Consider the following 22222-nt stretch of genomic DNA (forward strand, 5'->3'; position numbering starts at 1 on the left):
CTGGCAACCCCAGAGCTCTCTGTGGTGGTTTCGTGTGGTGGGCAGCTGAACTTCACCTCGCTCCCCCTCCTCAAAGGAGGAGGGAAAGAAAATACTATGAAAAATGACTCAGGGGTTGAGATAAAGAATGGGAGACTGCACACCAACTACCATCACAGGGAAAACAGACTCAGTGTAGGAAGATTTAATATAATTTGGGGATTGGACTAGATGATCTATCAAGGTCCCTTCCAATCCCTGACATTATGTGTGATTCTGTGTAATTTAGTTCCTATTACTAACAGATTAGAGCAGCGAAAAATGAAAAGCAAACAAAAACTACCCCTACTACCACCCCCAGTCCATCCTCTTCTGCCTCCTCCCCCTGAGTGGCACAAGAGAATGGCAGTTGCGATCAGTCCATAATGCTGTGTCATCTGCCGCTCCTTCATGGTCATTATATTCCCCTGCTCCAACAGGGGCTCCCTCCCATGGGATGCTGTCTTTCCTGAACTGATTTTATGTGAGTTTCCCACAGGCAGCAGCTCTGCAAGAGCTACTCCAGTATGGGTCCATACCATGGGGTCCATCCGTCAGGGCAAACTGCTCCAAGATGGGTCCTCCACAGGAGTCAGCTCCTGCCAGACCTCCTGATCCTGCATGGGCTTCTCTCCATGGGTTGCAGTGTGGAAAATCTGCAGGGGGACAGCCTGCTCCAACATGGGCCTTGACACAGGGAAACTTCTGCTCTGGAACTTGGAGCACCTCCTCCCCTCCTTCTTTGCTGTTGTCAGTGTCTGTGGGATTGTTTCTCGCTCCTCTCTTCCAGCTGCTGTGACACAGCCACTTCACTGTTTTTTTTTTTTTTTTTTTGGTTGTTGTTTTGTTTTGTTTTGTTTATTTGTTTTTTCCTTTCTTAACTACACTCTCCTAGAGGTGCAACCACAATTGGTCGTTGGTTTACCTTTATCCAGCAGTGGGTCCCTTTTGGAGCCAGCTGGAACTGCTTCTTCTCTAACTTAGGGCACCTTTTGGACTCCTCACAGAAGCCACCCTTACTGGCCTCCGGTGATCAAAACCTTGCCACATAAGCCCAACAGACTGTTTTAACAAGAGGGAGCACTGTAATGAAAGGAAGCTGTTTCTTTCACAATTGAGTGCTAAGAGATTTTTTCTATGCATCCTCCATTTGATTGTTTACAACAACCATGGTGCCACCCACGCTGCCTTTTGAACCTACAGGGTTAAAATTACATTAGCTTTACTGTTGTACATTAGTTTTGTACATTAGTTTTGTACATTAGTTATACATTAGCTTTGCCCATGTTGTTTTTACTTCCTCAATGTACCTTTTAGCTCTGGGCTTCCTGGGCACAGACCCAAGATATCAGTGGGTTTGGTTTCTTCCCTCCTTTTTTTTTCCGTTTTTATATTTTTGCTGTCTTCTGCCACAGAAGGCATTATCTTTGCATGCTTACGCATTCTTCCTGCTGCGGTGCAAGTACCCTGCATGCCCGCCACGAGGCAGCAGAGGAGCGAGCTAACTCCACTTCCTTGTTGAGCTGTCTGCCCCGCAGTGTCCTGTAAAGTCTGCATGCACCGTCTATGCAAATACACGGAGCAGAAGCATCGCTGCTGGTCTGTTACAAGTATTCTGCAGCTGCATCAACAACAGGTAGTGGCACTTCAGAAACAACGTGGTGGTAACTGGCCCAGGATGTTTAGTGGAGGGGAAACCTGCCTATCTTTCTGGGCCCTTTTACACCTCAGTACTGCACACCCCATGCCTTAGATAGGATCATCGGCCCCAGAATTGCCAAAGTATCTGTTTCTGTCCTTGCTACATAGTCTGTAGCTTCACATATGATAGAAGTCACTGTTTTGCAGCTATGTTAGACTGGAAGTTGCCTCTGGTCATCCTAGGAGACAGACTTCATGAGCAGAGAGGAACTTCCACGATATGTGGCACAAGGATGTGAAAATAAGGGAGACTATTCCCTTGGAGGCAGGCTGTAACGATTAAGCTTTCGGCAAAACATTTGTTGACACTGTGGATGTGGACATTTTTGAAGTGGCAATGGTGGTGGTTTTTTTTTGTTGTTGTTGTTTTGTTTTGTTTTGTTTTGTTTGTGTGTGTGTGTGTGTGTGTGTTTGTTTTCTTTTTGCCGTGGCTCCTAGTAGCAAACTTTGCAAGTGTCCCTGACATAACAATACCTAACTTGGAAAAAACATGTACCCTGTGGAATGTTAGGGCCATTGGTCATGTTGAAAAACCCACGTTTTGTTGTTCTTTGGGAGGCTTTCCCTGCTCTCAAACAAGCTGTCTGTAAAATGTTTCACTCCACCCTTCCGTGACCTCAGTAACCCACAGTGGCAGATTCCTGAACAGCAGTGTAAAGCACAGGAAAGAGTTATGATAATAGTGTGGTAAAGGCATTTGATGTTTCAATGTTTAGCCAAGCAGGCCTCCCTAAAAGAACAGAGATTACAATAGGCTGCTTAAGCTGTCCATTCCAGGGGAATCTGCTTAGCGACTACTGCCATGCTAAGGTAATCAGGTGATCTAAGTTTAGCATACCTTGCAGAGGTGAGTGCAACCATGCATTAAGCAGTGTAATGAGATTGTAAAAGGTGACAGCAGCACCACCCATGTAGACAAAGTATTTGTATTACTCTGGTCTGCTGTGCTCAGTGTGGTATTCACAATGGTCAGGGACATGAAAGTGTCCTTGTTTATGAGTCTAACTGAGACTATCTCAGGCTCAAAAATGTGCATTATTGTACAGGCCAAGAAATGCAGCACAGACAGACCAACTACTGCATGCCCCATTAGCTTCCACTGGACTATGATGCTTATCCTGTTTACTACTTCTGCCTTTATGGTGATCCAGTATCAGAGGAGATAGCAAAATATGCATGCACTTGACACTAGGCCAGCAGCAGACAAACAGTGACAATCCTATCCAAATGGAGCATTTGGGGTGGGAGGGAAAAAACTGCAGGTTAAACACAACATAAAACATTAATTGGGGAGAAACAGTGCTCACTGGTGAGAAACACTGAAGTTAGTCATGGGAGAGCCAGTAAATGAGTGCTTGAAAACATGAAAGAAGGGTCTGAGCAGCCTTTAGAAAACAGGAATTCAGTTAATGGTCTTTGGGCCAAGTATCACTTGAGGTAGGGGTAAAAAGCAACCTACAAGTAGCTGTGGTATTGTCAGAAATACTACTCTGTCTTTCAGAACAGTGATGTGAAGGGAAACTAGGAAGGTAAGTTTATGCCTTGCTGTTTGAACCAAACTTCTGCTGAATGTTTGTACTGATTTTTCTGTCTGCTGTAGAGGCAATGGGTCAAAGCTGTGGGTATCAGATGTCTGTAGCATCCTTATGGTGATATACAGCAGTAGGGGGAAGATGCAAGGATACAATTTGTCTCTAAGAGATTAAATGTTTTCTGTTGTAGTAGGCAATCTACAGGTGTGTGGACAGTTCTGGTGCAGCAGGTGTTACTTGTTCTGGACAATTCTGGTGCAGCAGGTGTTACTTGCTCTGAAAACTGCTTGCATTTTAAGGCTTTTCTGTTTCTGCTCCCATTTGTGATTGATGTAACAATAAATAGTCTAAAATATGTTCATATGGGTACTTTTAGGGCCTCATGTGAGTTGGCAGGAGTCTTACTATGTGAAGAAGGCCTGAAAGCAGGTACTTGGAGAATTGACATTGCTCTACCTGCAATAGAAACATCTATCTCTGTTTCTACATTGCCCCTGTCCCTCTCTCTTGGCCCATGAAGCTAATGCTGAGAGACTGTTATTCAGTCAGTCCTTTGCTTGCATCTCTCTTTCCTTTCTCTGGAACCAGACCTGCTTACATGACTGACTTGATGAATCCTAGCTCTAACACTGTCACTGCAGCATTTCACCTGAATATGGAAAGATCTGTTCCCTATGCGTTGTAGGATATGGACAGGGAAGCACTGCAGTGCTTGTTTGCCTCTGATGTTTCCCAAGTTGCCCCTTTAAGAACAGTGCAGAAAAAGGCTGTGGAGGAAGAAGAAGTTAGCTCAGGGGTGCCTCAGGTGTTCAACTGTTTTCAAAGTTGGGCATCACTGTTTGCACAGTTGGGCAGAGGCCTTGGATGGAAGCAGTCTCACTTCACATTCAGACAGGACTAGGAAATGGCTTTAGGTCACTTACAGCTCTTTTGATGATTTTTTTTTTTTTTTTTAAATGAAGTGTTCTAAGAAGGTACTTTCATATTCAGCAAATTATTTGGCCTTCTAAATGTTAACCCCTTAGCAGAAATTCCTCAGTTTCTCCATCCCTAATGAGTAATTGCAGATGCAGCTACTTTAACTCAATCTGATAATCTGAGCAGTTTTTCATTGGTTCTTGAGATTATCTTTAAAATCGGGCACAGTAAGCTCTGCTTTATTATGCCACTGCTGCTACTGCCTGATCATCAAACCACACAGCCTAAACTATCAAGGGACAGAAACAGTGTGAAAAGTGAAGTTTCCTTTGAGCTGGTAAGATGGTTTAACATATTTCTGTGCTATGCATGCCAATAAATAATGGTAGGGTACGTCTACTGAGCAAAAAGCAAGATATGAAAAATAATTTGTTAACCTAAATGAGGGATTGTATATTATTTCTGCTACTAGGATCCTAGAACAATCAAACCACCAGAAGGGTCTTTGCGCTTTTTTTCTGCTAGATTGCTGAGCACAATACCACACCCTATCACATTGATTCTGGCTTGGAGTGTGTTAGAAAGAGGTATTTTGAGGAAATTATCTTTCACACTCTTCTCTGTGTGAAAAACATGAATGTAAATAAAACCAGACAAAATATCCCTCAGTGTTTGGGAATATGTATGAACTATGGATGAGGAAATCCTATTACTTTCTTATTCTCTAGCAGTTCACATGCTTACAGGCTGATCATGTGAGTGCACCACATGCACTTGACATGTTTCTGTCAGATGTGCTCAGAGACCTAGGTATTCAGCAGGTAGATAATGTATCATTTTTTCTTAAAGAAAGGACAGGACAGGAAAGGGAAGGGAAGGAAAAGTACTTGTATCCCAAAGTATTTGCTTGTAGAAAAGGGTGACTAAAGGAGGGCTAAAGATGATCAATTATATTTCTTAATAGTAGAATGGATTGTTCTGGAGAATGTGCACTTGGGACTAGCCTTCATGAGTGGAGAAATGTGCATGTTGGTACAGGCACACTATTGCCTGTCAGTGTTTAGTTTCCTAGGTATAATTTAGTGTCCTGCCTTTCTTTAGTGCCTGTTGCTGCTGCCTCTCACAAAGACTGAAGCAAAGGAAGGGGTTCTGGCCAAGGGAGAGTAGGTCATTTGTGGCTAATTGCTAACATGTAAGGGACAGAAGTAGAGTATTAAATGGGCCAGATCTGCTGTGCCTGCTCCCACTGCATACCACTCGTATCTTAGTGTGGGAGGGAGAGCAGAGCACATTTCTGGAATAGCACAGAGCAGCTGCAAAATCAGAGCCTCAAGCCTCTAACTTCCTCTAAGCTTTAGGTGAGCACAGCAGATCATACGAGTTGCAACAGAAAAAAAAATGCACCGACAAAACAGTATACTCCATATAATGACGGCAGAGGTGGGCTAAGACCTAGGAGTCCTGCATGTCTGTTGTGCCTCTTTCAACTAGAGGAGCATAATTCTTTTGTTTGCAGAGCTAACATATGATATCACTACATGTATCAAATAAAATTCAAGCATGTTTAAGATTCTTATGCACACAGTTCCACATGAAACCCTTGCTTTCATGACACTTCAGTTTCATATTTTATTTGGCCTTTGTAGAACTGATCTTGTCTTACCTGTATCCATTCAAAGGTGAGTGACACAAGGATCCTTTTTTGTACCTGTCCCTTTGACCCTATTACGTTTCTCTACACAATTCTTCCGTCTTCCTCTCTGTCATGCCAAATATAAGCTTCTTGTCCCCACCTTCAAGTCACTGACCACCTCCCCTTTTGCTCGTCATCTGTCACTTCCATACCAATAAGTCAACTCTATGATACTAGCTTCCAGCTCCAACTAGATCATCAAAAAAATCCCACTTTAATTTCTACCACGCTATAGCTTATACTCTGAAGGTGCTGCTTACAGTTCTCTCTTGAGCTACTTCAGCCTCATTCTTCAAGTCTCTCCTTAAAGCTCTGCTTTGCTGTGTTCCTATAAACCAGATAATGTTTAGGCTGACCATATGCTGAGACTGTAGGAACCACAGTCTTGTGTTACTTTCCCTCTCTATAGTATCTATCAATTCATTTATTTTACCCTATACATTCCTAAAAGCAAAGGCCATCTTTTTATTGTGTGTTGTACTGGACCTCAGATATGGGGGGTGAGACAAAACTTTCAATACAGATTTCTGGTAATACAACAGAAAAACATAGTAATAACTGTCGACCATCTGTTCATCTGTTGATTTGGGAAATCTATGTTCATTGTAAAAATTCTGGTTTAAATGACTTTTGGGAAATGGAAGAAGCTGATAGAACTACAGGAAGGGGTGAAAAAGGCGTGGCTACAAAGCCTCATTTTCTTGACCGGATAGTAGGCAGAACTCTGTCCTGGAAACATGGAAAGGTTGGAAATACTGCTGAAACCAGCTGAGATCATCTAGGAACTCGAGGTCACCAGTCATATGCTGATGCTGAACCAACACCTGGAATTGTGGCAGCACACCTGGTGTGTCCTTTCAGGACTTTCCCTCAGACATTTATTTGGTCTTTTTCTTCTATGCAGATTGAAGGTGGTTCTGCTTTCCTCTGGCACTCCCACACCTCCACCACTCCAAGTTTTCACTCGGCTTTTCTGCCTTCACCCACAAGTAGGGCTGTATTGCAGGAACTGGGGGTTGGAAAACACACACACACACACACAAAAAAAAAAAAGGCATCAAGCAACCTGTCTAGGAAATTGATGTGTATTCCAGTCCCCCAGCTGCTGTAATGCTGGCCTTGGTACTAGGATATATGGCAGACCGCCCATGCCAACAAGATATTGCCTAACAATTTGATATCTTTCAGTGATGAGATGACTAGCTGGGTAGATGAGGGGAGAGTGGTGGATGTGGTCTACCTTGACTTCAGCAAGGCTTGACACTGTCTCCCATAACATCTTCATGGACAAGCTCTGGAAGTGTGGCCTAGATGAGTGAACAGTGAGGTGGATTGATCACTGGCTGGATGGCAGAGCTTAGAGGGTTGTGCTCAGTGGTGCAGTCTAGGTGGAGGCGCGTAGCTAGCAGTGTCCCCCAGGAGTCAGTACTGGGTCCAGTTTTCAACTTATTCACCAGTGTCCCGGACAATGGAATAGAGTGCACCCTCAGCCAGTTTGCTGATGACACAAAGCTGGGAGGAGTGGCTGATACCCCAGAGAGCTGTGCTGCCATTTAGAGTGACCTTGACAGGCTGGAGGGTTGGGCCGAGAAGAACCTCATGAAGTTCAATCAGGGCAAGCAAGGGGTCCTGCACCTAGGGAGGAATAACCCCAAGCACCAGTACAGGCTGGGGGCTGACCTGCTGGAGTGCAGCTCTGCAGAGAGGGACCTGGGAGTCCTGGTGGCCAGCAGGCTGACCATGAGTCAGCAATGTACCCTTGTGGCCAAGAACACCAATGGTATCCTGGGCTGCATTCGGAAGAGTGTTGCCAGCAGGTCAAGGGAGGTGATCATCCCCCTCTGCTCAGCCCTGGTGGGGCCACACCTGGAGTATTGTGCCCATCTGTGGGCTCCCCAGTACAAGAGGGACATAGAACTACTGGAACGAGTTCAGAGGAGGGCTATGAAAATGATTAGAGGACTGGAGCACCTGTCGTATGAGGACAGGCTGAGAGAACTGGGCCTGCTTAGCCTGGAAAAGAGAAGACTGAGGGGAGGCCTAATTAATGCGGGAGAGGGTGTCAAGAGGATGGAGCCAGTCTTTTCAGTTGTGCCCAGTGACAGGACGAGAGGCAGTGGGCACAAACTAAAGCACAGGTGGTTCTGGATGAATATGAGAGTGCATTTCTTTACTGTGAGGGTGACAGAGCACTGGAACAGGTTGCCCAGAGAGGTTTTGGAGTCTCCTTCTCTGGAGTTATTCAAAATCCGCCTGGATGTCATCCTGTGCAATGTGCTCTAGGTGATCCTGCTCGGCCGGGGGGGTTGGACTAAATGATCTTCAAAAGTCCCTTCCAGCCTTGGCCATTCTGTGATTCTGTAATGGTGCTGGCATATAATCTGTTTCTGCTTGGTTCCTGGCTTGATTATCAGCTTCTTGTTCCCCTGCTGCTGAGGAAAGCACGGACAGTGTTCAGAGATGATGTCTACTGGGAGGAATGATGAATGACTGCTAGGCCACTGAGAATCCCTTCCCTCCATTCTCACCAAAACTGAAAAGTGCTTTTGCACTTGTCTTGTTTTTGCCCCGTTCTATGTCTGTCTTCTGTCCAGCACCAAGAGAAGCTAAGGATTGAATTGTTTCTGTTCACCTTGCCACACGGCTTATCAAAACTTTCATATTGACTTACAGAAGAGAAAGAGAATGTCACTGAAGCAGTCATTTTCTTCTGGGACTTGCCAAGACAATTTATCTGTGATCAGTCTGGGCTATCGTTAGCTCAACCTGCCTTAGGGTAATGTGGCAATTCCTTTTCCACAGCTGAGCAATTTGAAATGTGGGAAGCATAGTGAGTACAAAAGATAAGAAAAGGCACCTAAGTATCTGTAGGATTCTAGTAAAACTTACAGTAATTTTCTTGCAAGACCAAACTCATCGCAAGTATGAGCAGACACAACACAGATAGCTTCACTAATGTCTCTGCTTGAAACCAGCAGTTCCCCTGAGCACTACAAAATGTATAGGTATTTTCTTTCTTCATAAGTGAGAAGTGTCTGGCTGTTACTGAGAAGTAATTCTGCCAGTTTATGAACAAGTTTTTTAGAATGTACACTAGGTTTTCCCTTGCAAGGCTGAAGATTGCAGATGTTAAGAGAATGCTATCATGATCACTTTAGCACAGAAAATTGTATCTAACAAGTCCTGCATCAGTCTCAGGGCTTCCATCTGAACAAAGGATTATTATTATATATATATATATATATATATATATATTTATTTATTTATTTATTTTTATTTTTTTAGATACCTAACCAAGATTTACAGACTACAAGCACTGGATCTTATGTTTAGGCAAGAGGTTTCAGCAATAAATGAAGTGTCTCTTTGCACGAATTCTACTGTCTGACTTCATTTCTGTCTGACTATCCATCTTCAGTGTCTAACTTTTGGATTCTTTCATCTTTCTCTAGTAGATTTTGAAAAGATGCTTTTCTCCTACCTGAAATACTCTTCCCATGTAGCTACTTCTGGATGGTATAAAATCGCTTAACTTTTCCTTTGGGTAAGAGATTTAGTTAATATTTAGTTGTTCATTCTGAGGAAAGTTATTAAATCATTCTCATAAGCCTTTTCAGAATTAGTTTTTAATCTTTTTTCAGCATTATTTTGTTCAAACTGTGGAGCCCAATAGAAGAACTAATAATAGCATTATGAATGCTACATGTAGCTGCAGTAACATTTCTTTTAATTGATAAGCATCCATGGTCTGTGTGAAAGCTCTTGTAATTGCATTAATGTACTGCAGGCTCTTGTTCACTGGTTATCTGCTACTTCCCCAAAATCATTTTCTGAAAAACTTTTCAGAATTCAGTTTTCCATTACCCAGTTATAACAAATATTCATAACTTCTAACATACAAATAGTTTTTTGTTTGTTTGTTTTGTTTTGTTCCAGGTGAGATAGACAGCCAGTAAATGTCTGGCACATTTCATATATTGCAGAACTGAATAAAGAGTTGGGGTTTGGGTGGGTGGGTGGGTGGGGGAGGAGAGAAGGGGAGTGGAAGGAGTGTTAACAGATTAGCTATGTTTACTTGGAAATAGGTAATTAGCTGTTTTAGTTATTTTGACATATGTTTGTTCATTTGTGTGCTTGGGCAAGTTCTTGTAAGCATATGTATAATTCTACTTGTGCATGTACTTATGCAGCTCTCTCTATTTCATATTTAGTCAGTCTTACTGTACTTATCACAGGGATCATATGCAACCCTGATTAGAATGATAAACAGGAGAGACTTCATGCCTCCCAGCCTCCCCCAGCTAAACTCAGCTAACAGTGACACTTCCTCTCTACAACCCCCACTCTGAAGAAGGTCTGCAGCAAAACAGGATATATACCAAAAAAAATATAAAAAAATAAAAAAATAAAAAATGAGGAGGTGGTGAAATGGAAGCCAGAAAGATTCCTTTTCTTTTGATCAGTTTCTGATACGTTGTAGTTATTTTACTATTTAATTCAGGATAGCAACACTGTAAGGAAGCATAATTATAGGAAAGAGGTTGATACAGGGATGCTGCAGTTTAGTTGTCTGAAATCTGGGACTGGAAGGATACTTCTGGTCATGGAGTCTAGCTTCTGCTGCTGTAGACATCATATCATTTAATAACTTCAATAAAACAATACCGCTAATTGAAATATCACACTCCTTGCTAAGCATAGACTCTTAGTCATTCACTCCCATTTAAGTCTACTTCAGATCTCTTGCTGTTTAGAAACCATATTCATTCGGTAGCCTGGCTATACCCATTTGGCCTTGTGCAAATGTTGTTCCTAGTGCTTTTCCCATCCTGATGTTTATCTTTCTCTTTTCCCCAACTGCTTCTGAAAGAGAGAACATAGGCCCTGTCATTGCCCAAAGCAAGCCAAGCTCTTTCAAGTCAGAACATTTTCACAGACTTCTGTTACCCCAAACCAAGAGCTCAGTTTAGTATCCATGCTGGGCAAGCCGTGCAAACAACATTCCTCCAATATTTTCGAAAATTTCAAATAACCCTTTTTGTCTAAATTCAAAAGTGGACTCTTTTTACACACTCCACATTTTCTGGGCTCCACGTTGAGTCATGGGCTTCCTAGAGCAACACACTACCTGCAGAGGTTCTGGGCTTTTTCGGAGCATTAAGGAAACAGCAAATATTGCAAGCTGTTAAAACATCTTATTTTTTTTTTTAATATAAAAATTTATACGATTTTTGCATCTTATAAAACACCATGTATTACTGACTAGGTCAGGTTTCTTCATATTAAACTTCTGTTTGCTGGTTTATCATGAAATCAGAAACTTTATACGGAATTTCTGTTTAAGAAGAAAGACAGGGACTCCCATGTAACCTCCGAGAGAGCCAGCATTCAATATTGCACACTGCAATATTTCAAATATCTATACAGTCTCCTTCAGTACACTGGGGCACTGACCAGGTCCTAAGTATTCCACATCCCAGATGAGTGCTTTGACCAGGAATATACCAGTTGTTCTCTCCATTTCTGCCTTCTGAAATTTTCTTTGGCAGCAAGGAAATACTCATGGGAAGAAAATATGATCCCAAGATTCTCATGCTGTAGGTGAACAACTTGGTTATCTGCCTGGAATTGTGGCTTCTTGTGTGTGTGTGTAAGAGAGAGAGAGAATTATGATAGATCTTGGTTTTATTCAGCTATGAAATGGGAAAAAGTCTAAAAGTCTTTAGGATAGAACACCCTTTTCTATCCCAGCTTTTGTACCTGACTTCAAATTCTTTCACAGTAGCTCAAGGCAACTCCAAGTGGCTTAAAGAAAGCATCCCTCAAAAGTTTCATGACATAAACAGCTCAAGAAAATATTCCTCTTGTAAAGAGAAAACAGATTTCTGCCAGGAAACTGCCAGAAAAAAAAAAAAAAAAAAAAAAAAAAAAAAAAAAAAAAAAATCAGTTACTTGACTCCGTCAAGTTTAAATAAATAAATAAATAATCCATCATTAAATGTAGAGAGCAGTGTTTATTGTGTAGATGGCTTTCAGAAGGCAACTACTGGTGATGGATGAGCTCATGAGAGGAAAACCCACTAAAGTCTTGAAGATGCAGAAATTATGTCTGTTCCAGAAGGTCTGAGCTGCAAATGTCTGGAGGCTGAAAAGGTTCTCAGAGAAGAATATCTATGCTTTCCCTATCATTACATTTTTCTTTAAGCACCTGTTTTCAGTTACTGTCGGAAACAGGACACATGAGCCTTTATTCTGATCCACTGTGGCTCTGTACTGCTCTTAAATTCTCATGTGCCAGGTGCATGCAAAAAAACAAACAACAAAACCCAATAACAACAACAAACAACAGAAAAGGGAAGTAGAGAAAAAGACTAAAAAACATCAATTGGCAGGAATTAAAAATCTGCTTTCAGGTGGCTAGTGCTTTATATTCCTATGCAAAGTAATATTTGCTGCTGTGAGAAGAATAGTCCCTATAGATGACACGGCATACCTGAGTTGGTGCCATGTCTGACAGACAAGGTCAGCTTGTATCAGGCTTCAGCCTGCTGGTACAACTACTGACAAAACTGCTTCTAACGACTGGTCTAATTTAGGTACTGTCTGGAATGGGACAAGATGTGCAGCAGCTGGGCCTTCACCTGTGCATTACTGCTGTGCTACTCCTTGGTAGAGGACAAGGCAGAGGTAAGGGAAACCTGGAATAGGTCCACGGTGGGAGGGGTGTATACACGTTCTTGTTTTCATACACAGACACAGAAGAATAGAATACAAGATCTTGTGATTGCACTTTCTGAGGTCCCAGGAACTAGTACATCTGTCTGACAATGCCAGACTTAAGCAACTGAAAACATACTGGACAAACTGAGCAGCAGAAAGAACAGCCACTGCTTGAGGTCCCTGCCCTAAATTCTTACACTCATCTCATGCAGAGAAGTGTGGTACAGAGGAAAAATATCATGAGGAAGGCATCAGTAAAGGAAGCACTAGCAAGTAATATGTTTTAGGCCTTATCAGGTGGTAACAAATGCAGCTCTGGTCTCCTTCTTCTGCAGAGTTCCCTGGCAGTCTGAGCTGCCTGAATAACTATGTGACTACTGTGAATTGCATGTGGGCAATGGAGGAGCCTGTGGGCGATGGACCTTTCTACCTGCACTTCACAAAGTAAGAGTTGCAAGCCAAGAGTTATCTGTTGTAGTCCCAGCACTGGTGTGGGAAGTACAGCATGGAGGAGCCAAGATGGGGCCTGGCTGGGTGCTTTGCTTGCTTTGGGCACAGCCATCTCAGCCATCTCACTGCTACAGTCCTGGGCTGCCTTGGTAGCTGCTCCCTTCGCAGCAGTCTTTCATGGGCTCACAGTCACCATCGGTACAGTAGAGGTTTCGTACACGCAGCTGCACAGTCTCCTGCAGGCTCAGGGTGGTCCATCAGTCTGGTGTCATCTGCTGGCAAGGGCCTTTCAGTGCAGAGAGCCATCCCTTTGCAGCCTTGATTCTCAACCATTTGAGGACTTCCAGGCTGATCCTACATGAAGCTGCCTCATCAGTTTCTAATCATCTTGCTGCCTAAGGAGTAAACTCCTACTGGTTTAATCTGGTTCATATATATGCTTAAAGGATTTTGAAAGTCTAGTGAATTATAAGTTTTAGTAATGGGTTTATTATGTGAATAATTTTATCTCTAACAGAAGAAAAACAATGAATAGTTTGCTAGGTGACAGGATAATAAGCATTGTGATACGGTAATTCAAGATTAATGTGTTTACATGATGTAATAAAGTTGTCTTGATTACTAATAACTAGTAAACTGTTACACAAGGGAAAGCCACTCCAGCATTAGATGCCTTATTGTATTCTGATATAGTTAAGTAAAAAATAGCGTAACTCTTAATGATACATTATTTTAAATCTATGGAAAAAATGCCAACTTGATAAACTATGGTATCCAGTTTATTGTGGGGCCACAAGAACATGAAAAATTTACTAATAAATGGCTATATTAGGTGGTTTACCCCCTCCCCTTCCCCCCATGCCCCACCACTTTCCTGGCAGCAATACACAGCAGCTGCAGGGAAAGTTAACATTCCAGCCAGACCCAGTACAACCTCTCACTTTGAGAGGGAGCAGGTGGCAGGTGCAGAGTACTACGTGCAGCTGCTGGGAGGCTTAGTGCTCTCAGTAGTGAGGTTATGAGGCTGTTTCCTTCCTCCTTCTTCAACCCTGCTGTCCAGCCATTTTTAACATTGCTTTCTCTGCTGTTTGTACTACGGAGGGACATACTCTTCCTGAACGTGTTGCTGTGCAAAGCTGCCACACATCTTTCATAAACCATAAAGCAGTTAATTATATGACTTAAAAGAAACTTTCAGCCTTTTTCATTTTTTTTAGCCTCTGGTCAAAGGGACAAAACGCCAGCTGCCAACTGACTGCCAGAGACAGTATGCAGAAACAGTATCATTGCACAATCCACTTAGCCAGCCAGATCTTGGAAACAGATGGTTATAGAGTCTCTCTCCAAGGCAACTTCTTTGGGAGTAATCATACATACATTACCTTTCCAGAATACAATCCCCGTAAGCACAGTAAGTATGAACCAGAGCAGATGTGGAATGAGGCTCCGCCTAGCATCTTTGGGATGGATCTAACATACCTTCTGAAAAACAGTGTCTCAAAGACAGGAAGTGAAAATAATGGAAACAAGCCAAATTGTCCATTCCTGCAGAGTACACTACATTATCTTTATTATTAAGGATGCAGTTCCAGTGTCTCTCTATTTTGACTTTTTCTGGACTTCAGAGAGGGATGGTTCTGTAGCACATTTTGGATATACTTCTGATCTTCATCCTGTTTTCTTGTACAATTGGATTGCTTCTATGTTTTGTTTAGTTTTGTTTTCGAAAGAAATGAAGTCATGAGGAATCTAAGTTGTAGATAAAATCCTAGGTCCCATGGCCAGGTACTTTAGACAAATGCCCTAGTATCTGAAATCTCAGAGCTTGTCTGTACTAGTGTTACATTGGAAGAGCAGAATGAGATATATGGAGTGGTTCTTTGATTGCAGGACTATCCCCAGGGGCTATCTGAGTTATCATTAATTTTTGTCAGTTCTATAGCTGTTCTGACCTACCCTGTAAGCTAATGCAGACTACTGCTGGTCTTAGTATCTCTCTTTAGAACCAGCTTTATCTTCCAAGACTTTAATCAGTCTAGAAACATGCATCTTCTTCTGTGGTATTCCAGTCCCAAATATTGTGGAAAACCTACCTCTCTGTTTGCAGTAAAGCTTGATCCACCTTTGAACATCCAGAGCAACATTACTGCAAGCAAGTGTCAGATATGGTGGAGTGTGCCTTGGTACCTCGTTGAAATACTTCAATACGAGTTGCAGTACAAGGAGTACAGCGTGTCATGGGAGGTAACTAGATGAGCCACACACTCATGCTGACTTACACTTGGTGCAATGAATGGCCTTGCCACTCAGCTTAGGGTCTTCTGGAAGCTGACTGTTTTAAGCTAACCCTTCTGTCTTTCCATATCAAGACAGAAAGATTTTATGTAAAACATCAATAGAACAATGCATCATCATCTTCTGAATCCTGCATTCAGAAGTCATTCATCATCATGTAGGCCCTATTCTTGCACCAAGAACAGAGGGTTTGGAGAAGGAAAAAAAAAGTTATTAAAAGACCATCCCTTTGCCCAGCCTTTTTAATAGATTTTTTTTGTAATGATTTGCAGTTTGCATTGAACAAGACACCACCCAGTTCACTACCACAAATAGAAATTGAAGGCACAGAGTTTCACAGTGGTGTCTCTTACATTGCACGAGTTCGCTGCAAAGTTTCTGAAAATGAGGATTCGTACCATAGTCAATGGAGCGAGTGGAGCCAGACAACAGTGTTTCAAAGAGCAGGTACAAAGAATATTGTTTTTATCTTAATTCATGTCTTTTCATGTCCATACTAATTTTTAAAAATGAAAGGAGGAAAAAAATAAAAAAATAAAAAAAGGAAGATGCTTGGTAAAATGAAGCTTTTAAAAATCAGAATCAGTTTCCTTCAAGTTTTCTTAACCAAATTACTTTCCTTGAGGTCTTTAACTGCTTATTTCATTTGTATTGCTTAGTTATTTGGGGATCTATCCTAACATTCAGGCTTTTTATCTTTTTTTTTTTCTTTCTGGTGTACCAGAAGTGTCTGAAAAGCTCTTTAATTCCAGAACTTTGCAGTTCTTGTTCATTCCTCTGAGTTTTGGCACCCTGCTCTATTTATTTTGGAACTGCAAGCTTCCTTCAAGGTATGTTATAGTTCTTCTTTAAGTTTCTCTTGATCTTTATAACCTAAAGAGAGTAAACGAAGTGTCCTTATATCCATTTTGCTTCTTGTTTCTGCTGAGCAATCAGATTCTAACATGCTCAAAAGCTCTTTTGATGTTCTCAGGATATGACGTGATTCTTAGCTAATGATAATTAATGACCCACTATTCAGTCATTAAGGAGACCAAAGTGCCTTCTTGGCACCCAAGCTCAGCTAAAGGTCGAGGCTGAGGGTCTCTTGGAGTTAAAGAAATTTAAACCTGTTGTGGGTTAACCCGGCCAGCAGCCAAGCACCACACAGCCATTTGCTCACCCTCCCCATCCCTGCCCTGGGGATGGAAGAGAGAATCAGAAAAAAAGTGAAACCTTGTGTGTTGAGATAAAGACAGTTTATTAGGACAGAAAATAAAGGAAAATAATAATAATGATAATAGTGTTATTAATAATAATTTGTACTAAACAAGTGATGCACAATGCAATTGCTCACCACCGACTGATGCCCAGGTTGTCCCTGAGCAGCAATCCCTCTTCCCACACCGCAGTCACCCATCCCATATAAATGTTCAGCATGATGCCACATGGTATGGAATATCCCTTTGGTCAGTTTGGGTCAGCTGTCCTGGTTCTGTCCCCTCCCAGTTCCTCATGTACCCCAAGCCTGCCCGCTGGCAGGACAGAGCGAGAAGCTGAAACATCCTTGGCTTGGTGTAAGCACTGGTCTGCAACAATTAAAACATCAGCATGTTATCATTATTATTCTTATTCAAAATCCAAAACACAGTACCATACCAGCTACTAGAAGGAAAATTAACTCTATCCTAGCCAAAACCAGGACAAAAAAAAACATGGAAATTTTGAGTTGTCTCATGTACATGTACATGTAGGTAACCTAAAGGTGGAAGCATACAGCAATCCATAAAGATGGTTAAACTAATATCAATGTTAAGCTATTTGTGACATACCTGCCAGTAGTCAGTATGTGAAATACCAATATAGGCAAACTACTCAGGTTCTGTGTTTTCTTGGTTCTGGGACCAAGTCATACAGAAAAAAAAAAAAAAAAAAAAAAAAAAAAGTGTCTCTAAAACATTGGTTCAACCATCCATCTCCATTTTGTGCTGGTATCACAAAAACCTTGACATACGTTATGATGCTCCATATACATGCTGCTCTGAGGGAAACAAAATATATGATATTCATATGATAAAATGTTTGTAAAGGATAAACTCTAATGGATGGACTATGATATATGGCAGAATTTCTCTGTCTAAATTTAATGAAACTTGCATGCTCTAAAATACTGCTAGAAAAGGTGGTTTAGATCAAACAAGATGCTAAACAAATGCATAAACAGCTCAGTACATATAATGAGTAATAGACTAGTAATGAGTTGAATGCATTGAATATAGCATTCCTCAGAAAACTTTGAGAAGGCTGCGCTTTGGGTTAGGAATATTAAAAGAATGTCTGAGAGGCAGATAATTGCATACCCACAAGATGTCAGGAACCACATGAAATGAGATTCTACTGCAATCTTTCTATCAGAAGAGTCGGGCTTTCATTTAACCAGTGTGCTATATCATTGAGACAGAATACAGAACAATTGTCTGGTTTTTGATTTTAAAGTGTTGTTTTCTCACTTTAGGGCAAAAAGCCTCTCCTGCTTTAACATTCCCACACCAGCTGCTTTCTTTCAGCCACTCTATAATTTGCATAATGGGAATTTTAAGGTAAGAAATGTTTAGTTTCTTTCTTATGATCCTCAATTTATGAGGGGAGGATTTTTTTTTCCCTAGGATTGATCATTCTAGGTCCTGAGCATTGTTATCATGTAACATGTTACCATGTTAACATGTAGGTCTGGTCTTCCTGGGACTTCACGGTTTCTCACTTAATTTCCTGCCTCCACATACTAACTGCACCACCAGAGCCACTGTCCATCTTCTCTCTCCTTAAAAATAAAACCCCTCCAGTAGCTTGCTCCTAATCCATCCATTACCTGTACTGTTTTTCTATATCCAGAGGATCTTTCAACGTATTACCAGTAAGTGATGCTTTTCATATTTTTCAGACGGATAACACTGGTAACCAAGCACAGTATTCAGGGGTTACTTTGGTTTAACAAATCAGGGTTTCCTTTCACAGAGAACTGAGTATTTTGTCTGTTAAGTAGAAAAAGCCAAGGAATCACCAGTCTTTTTCTCAAGTGGCAGCTTAGTAGTTAATCAACATTGCTGCCATCCTCTAGCATGTTCCTCTAGCATTCCCAATATCTTAAGTATGTTTGAATAGCGTAATTGAAAAAAAAAAAAAAAAAAAAGTGAAAACAAAACAGATCCGTTTCACAGAAGAAGCAAAAACCAAGAAACATCATTAGTGCACTTGCATTCTCTCATCTTCCATCTTCTTGTACACTTGCTGAACACGAAAGGTGCATGCTGCCTTCACAAAACCAAAGGAATACAAGCAGCTTGCAGTATATATTCTGGAGGAGAAATCTTGAAAATTTCATGTTTCTTCAGAGCAGTTAAATGTTAGATTCTCTACCCTATTACTTAAATTTTGCCCATTAAATTTGCACTAAACCTCTGGATTGCTGTGCCAAAGCCATACAAAAAGAACAGTTATTCTGAATATTCCACCTCTGAGCAAAATGTCCTGAACTTACTGATCCTTTCACTAGGACTGGGTTGGACCTAATGAAGCTTGGAATCAACTCAGAAGAGAAGAGGCAAGCAACTCAAACAAAGTAACTACAGATGGAGTTTCTGAGCTAAACACCCAGGAATTCATTTCCCAGATTTCCTTGAAACCTGTGGAAAGCACAAATCTTGTTGCTGCAGAAGAAATGCTTGCATCTGGTCCAAGCCAGCAGTATGTCCCCAGCAGATATGTAAGAGCAGAAGAGATGGAAGTCCAGCTGGCACTATTCTTAGCACAAAACCATGCTGATGATACAGTTGGCCTGAAAATTTCTGAAATAATTAAAGCCAACCTTGACAGATCTAGCATGGGAAGGAGTTGTCCTTCTCACTTACAGCATGGAAAGGGTGACTTCCTTATGCTTCTGGAATCTTTGGAGATGGCAAATGTGTCCTTCAGCAACAGTGACTATTGCACCTTGTGTGACAATGATACCACAGGAGGTTTGATTGCTGCTGAACTACTGAAGCTCTCTGATGGTGATGGTCTGGTCAAACATCAGAATGATCAGAATGGCCTTCCTTGAGGAATGCTGCCCACAAAGATCTTTTGCTGCCCTCTCATCTCACAATACTGTCTTTCCAAATGGCTTAAATGTTGTCTGTGCAGACAATTACAATCATGTATCATTCTTAACTAAATCTTTAATTTTTCTACTTCAAGAAAAGATTGTGACCCACTCCTCTACCCAGCAAATACTACCCCTGGCATGGCCAGGACTGACCACAGCAAAATCTGCCATCTCAGGAGACACATGACCATGCCTTTCCCCAAATTAACCTCCTGGCAGCCACAGAAGTCCAGCAATCCTCTAGTCTAAGGATGCAGCAGCAGACCTGCTATTTTTCCCTAGGAAGAACTGTTGTAATTGCATGCAAGATAATGCTTTCCAAACTTCATTGTGAGACAGTTGTTCTACTCTCAGCACGTAGTTCTTTCCTCACTGTAATTCAGATTAACTCAACATTTACTGTAGCCTGAAAACTAATGCCTGCTGGACTGAGAAGCAGCAATATTTGCAATGTACTGTATCATGATTTAAATCCATTTGTTATCTGAGAACTATGTATGACTCTTCATAAAACCATGATTTTTTTTTTTTTTTGCTAAAGATGCTAATTTTGCTTCTTAATGTGGATTCTAAATAGATTCAAATGATTCATGATTTCATCAGAGTTTAGAATTGCACTATTTAAAAATAATTGGGCAGTGGGTCTTGATCTTCATTATCCTGAATAGCTGTAACTTTTTATTTTGCAGAAACTAAGCCCCATGTACTGCTTTGATTTTAACCTAAGTGTATTCCAAGGTTAGTTGGCTGGGATGATCTAAGGGAAAAAGGTGAAAAGCAAGAATAATACAACCAAGGTTTCATCATAAAACAGGCCAGGCCCACTGCCTCTTCAGGGATTTTATTTTTTCTCCAGAATTGACTAGTCTTTTGCCTGTCTGCTTAGCAGGTACAGCCTTTCTGAGCTCAGTTTCTGGAGTTTTACTTTCTGCCTTAGAGACATAAAACCTCATATATGGTTGATTACCCACCAAGCAGATTCCTGGAGTCTTAGTCGCATCTCCTAAGTTTAAAGGTCTCAGCAGTTGTAGCAAGCATACAGAGAAGTGTACATGTACATCTATGCTAACTGGCACATGTATACCTACAGTTGTTCACATTCATTCACTCCTTCTCTTTGGGAATGAGTCACATGTTTCAGTTGACTATTAGCAGTGACTAGTTTTATCATTGCAAAGTAAGATTTCATTTATAAGTAAAAAAGTAGACTGACTAACTCTTCCCCAGAAAATATGTGCTAAGCCAGAGAACTATTGTGGGAAGTCTTCATCTGCAAGAAAAGCAGCAAAAGAATGAAGTGTCCACAGCCAGCTTGGGAGACAGCCACAGAAGGTGCCAGCAATGGTTTCTTTTCAGTGTGGTAAGCACAGGGATTTTCTGATATCTGAAAAATATATCCCTTTTCTGGTCCTTTGTGCTTTTTATCTTGTAAAGACAATATTCAAGGGTGCTTTTTATATTATACCACAATCTAATGGCAAGAAAAGAACCTGATCAGTTGCCATAATCTCCTATGCAGAAGAAAATAGGTAAACCAAGACCACATGCCTGCAGGATTTTGGTGATTCCCAAGCTTTTAGACCCCTTTTTAGACCAAGCTTTTAGTTTGGCTTGATGCAGCATTCCCAAGTTTCAAATCTTCAGAGTCAGAGGGATGTTTCCTAAAATTGTCAAATCAATTGTATCATAAATCTCTCATATCTAGACAGCCCTTGCATACAAATGTGTCTGCACAGAAAATGAAGCAGTTTCATGAAGTCTTGTTTACTTAAAAAGATATTCTAAATTAGTAATACATGCAAAAGGATAAAGGGAATAGTTATAATCAGATATGAGCATAAGGAGCAGCAGGTCTGGCTATGGAAGGGAGAACATAAAATTTAACGAGATAGAGAAGCAAAAGCAAATAGAGACTGAATGTAGTGTCTTTTTCTATCACCACAGGCCTCTTCAGACCAGCATAAACCCTCATTTGAGGGGAGAATGTATGCTCTTTCACAGAGCCATCCACATTTTCACTTATGCATACATTCTTCTAGCCAATAAAATCACGAAAAATTAAAAATAGTCATTTTAATCTTCAGTAATTTAATCTAATCTACAGATCTGTTCCTGCTAGAGGCACTGCTGAAATTCTGAAGAGAGAAGCACTAATCAAGAACAGAGATCTAAACTATCAGTTTTAAAGCAAGAACTGTAGTATTTGATGACATACATATTTTTGTGCTGGTGATAGTATTTGGTAAAGAGGAGGGGTTGTTCTTTTTATGCTAGAAAAGGGAGTTAATACACAAGGGGGGAGGGGTGCTTTTTTGTTTTTAACAGCATGCAAACCAGGGATTAAGTTGCAACACAAAGCTACAACGCTTGGATTGCTTCTTCCTTGACATTCGTGAATAGAGCAAGTTAATTGGCAAAATCTGAAAGCCCTGTGTTAAGCCTTATCGTTTTAGGGCTGTTGGACAGATTGCTTTGATCTACACACTTCTGATCTTCACTGCATATTGCAGTGAAGCACAGAAACTGCTGCAGCAATGTCAACGCTACACATTGTGTGTCCACAGTCCAGTATTATGCAGTACTTGCCTGTGTCGAGAAGCAGTATAGTTATATTAATTTGATACTGCAGACTCAAAACTATATGGCTTTCTGAGCCAAGCTGACTGATACGATGCCTAATACAGGCAGTGCCAGAGTTGTACTCTCCAGACAGCTCTAAATAAAGCATCTGTTTAAAACAGAAATAGGGGCATTGGTGTGGACAACTCAAGA

General features: G+C 41.2%; 1 protein-coding gene across 3 annotated transcripts; it reads left to right on the forward strand.

Moving 5' to 3' along the window:
• Positions 1–568: 568 nt before the first annotated feature.
• Positions 569–19948, forward strand: LOC137865065 (interleukin-9 receptor-like). Of its 3 annotated transcripts, none has more exons than XM_068699798.1 (9): positions 569–1654; positions 12459–12549; positions 12918–13026; positions 14250–14443; positions 15140–15276; positions 15600–15774; positions 16052–16157; positions 17822–17906; positions 18860–19948. In XM_068699798.1, exons 1-9 carry the CDS (start codon positions 1574–1576, stop codon positions 19403–19405), a joined length of 1524 nt encoding a protein of 507 aa, XP_068555899.1. In that variant the 5' UTR covers positions 569–1573; the 3' UTR covers positions 19406–19948. The 3 variants fall into 3 exon arrangements, with proteins under 3 accessions (XP_068555899.1, XP_068555900.1, XP_068555898.1); XM_068699799.1 differs by lacking the exon at positions 569–1654 and adding an exon at positions 1676–3248; XM_068699797.1 differs by lacking the exon at positions 569–1654 and adding an exon at positions 3256–4506.
• The last annotated feature ends 2274 nt before the right edge of the window (positions 19949–22222 follow it).

This window comes from Anas acuta, chromosome 15, assembly GCF_963932015.1.
Source record: "Anas acuta chromosome 15, bAnaAcu1.1, whole genome shotgun sequence".
NCBI lineage: Eukaryota > Metazoa > Chordata > Aves > Anseriformes > Anatidae > Anas > Anas acuta.

Bases quoted from the DNA above. Each gene is read 5' to 3' on its own strand.
- LOC137865065 (XM_068699797.1), top strand. From the start codon at position 4,414: ATGCCACTGCTGCTACTGCCTGATCATCAAACCACACAGCCTAAACTA. The intron at 12,550-12,917 runs GTAAGGGAAACC...CTTCTTCTGCAG, and splicing joins TGGTAGAGGACAAGGCAGAG to AGTTCCCTGGCAGTCTGAGC. The intron at 17,907-18,859 runs GTAAGAAATGTT...TCCTTTCACTAG, and splicing joins TGCATAATGGGAATTTTAAG to GACTGGGTTGGACCTAATGA.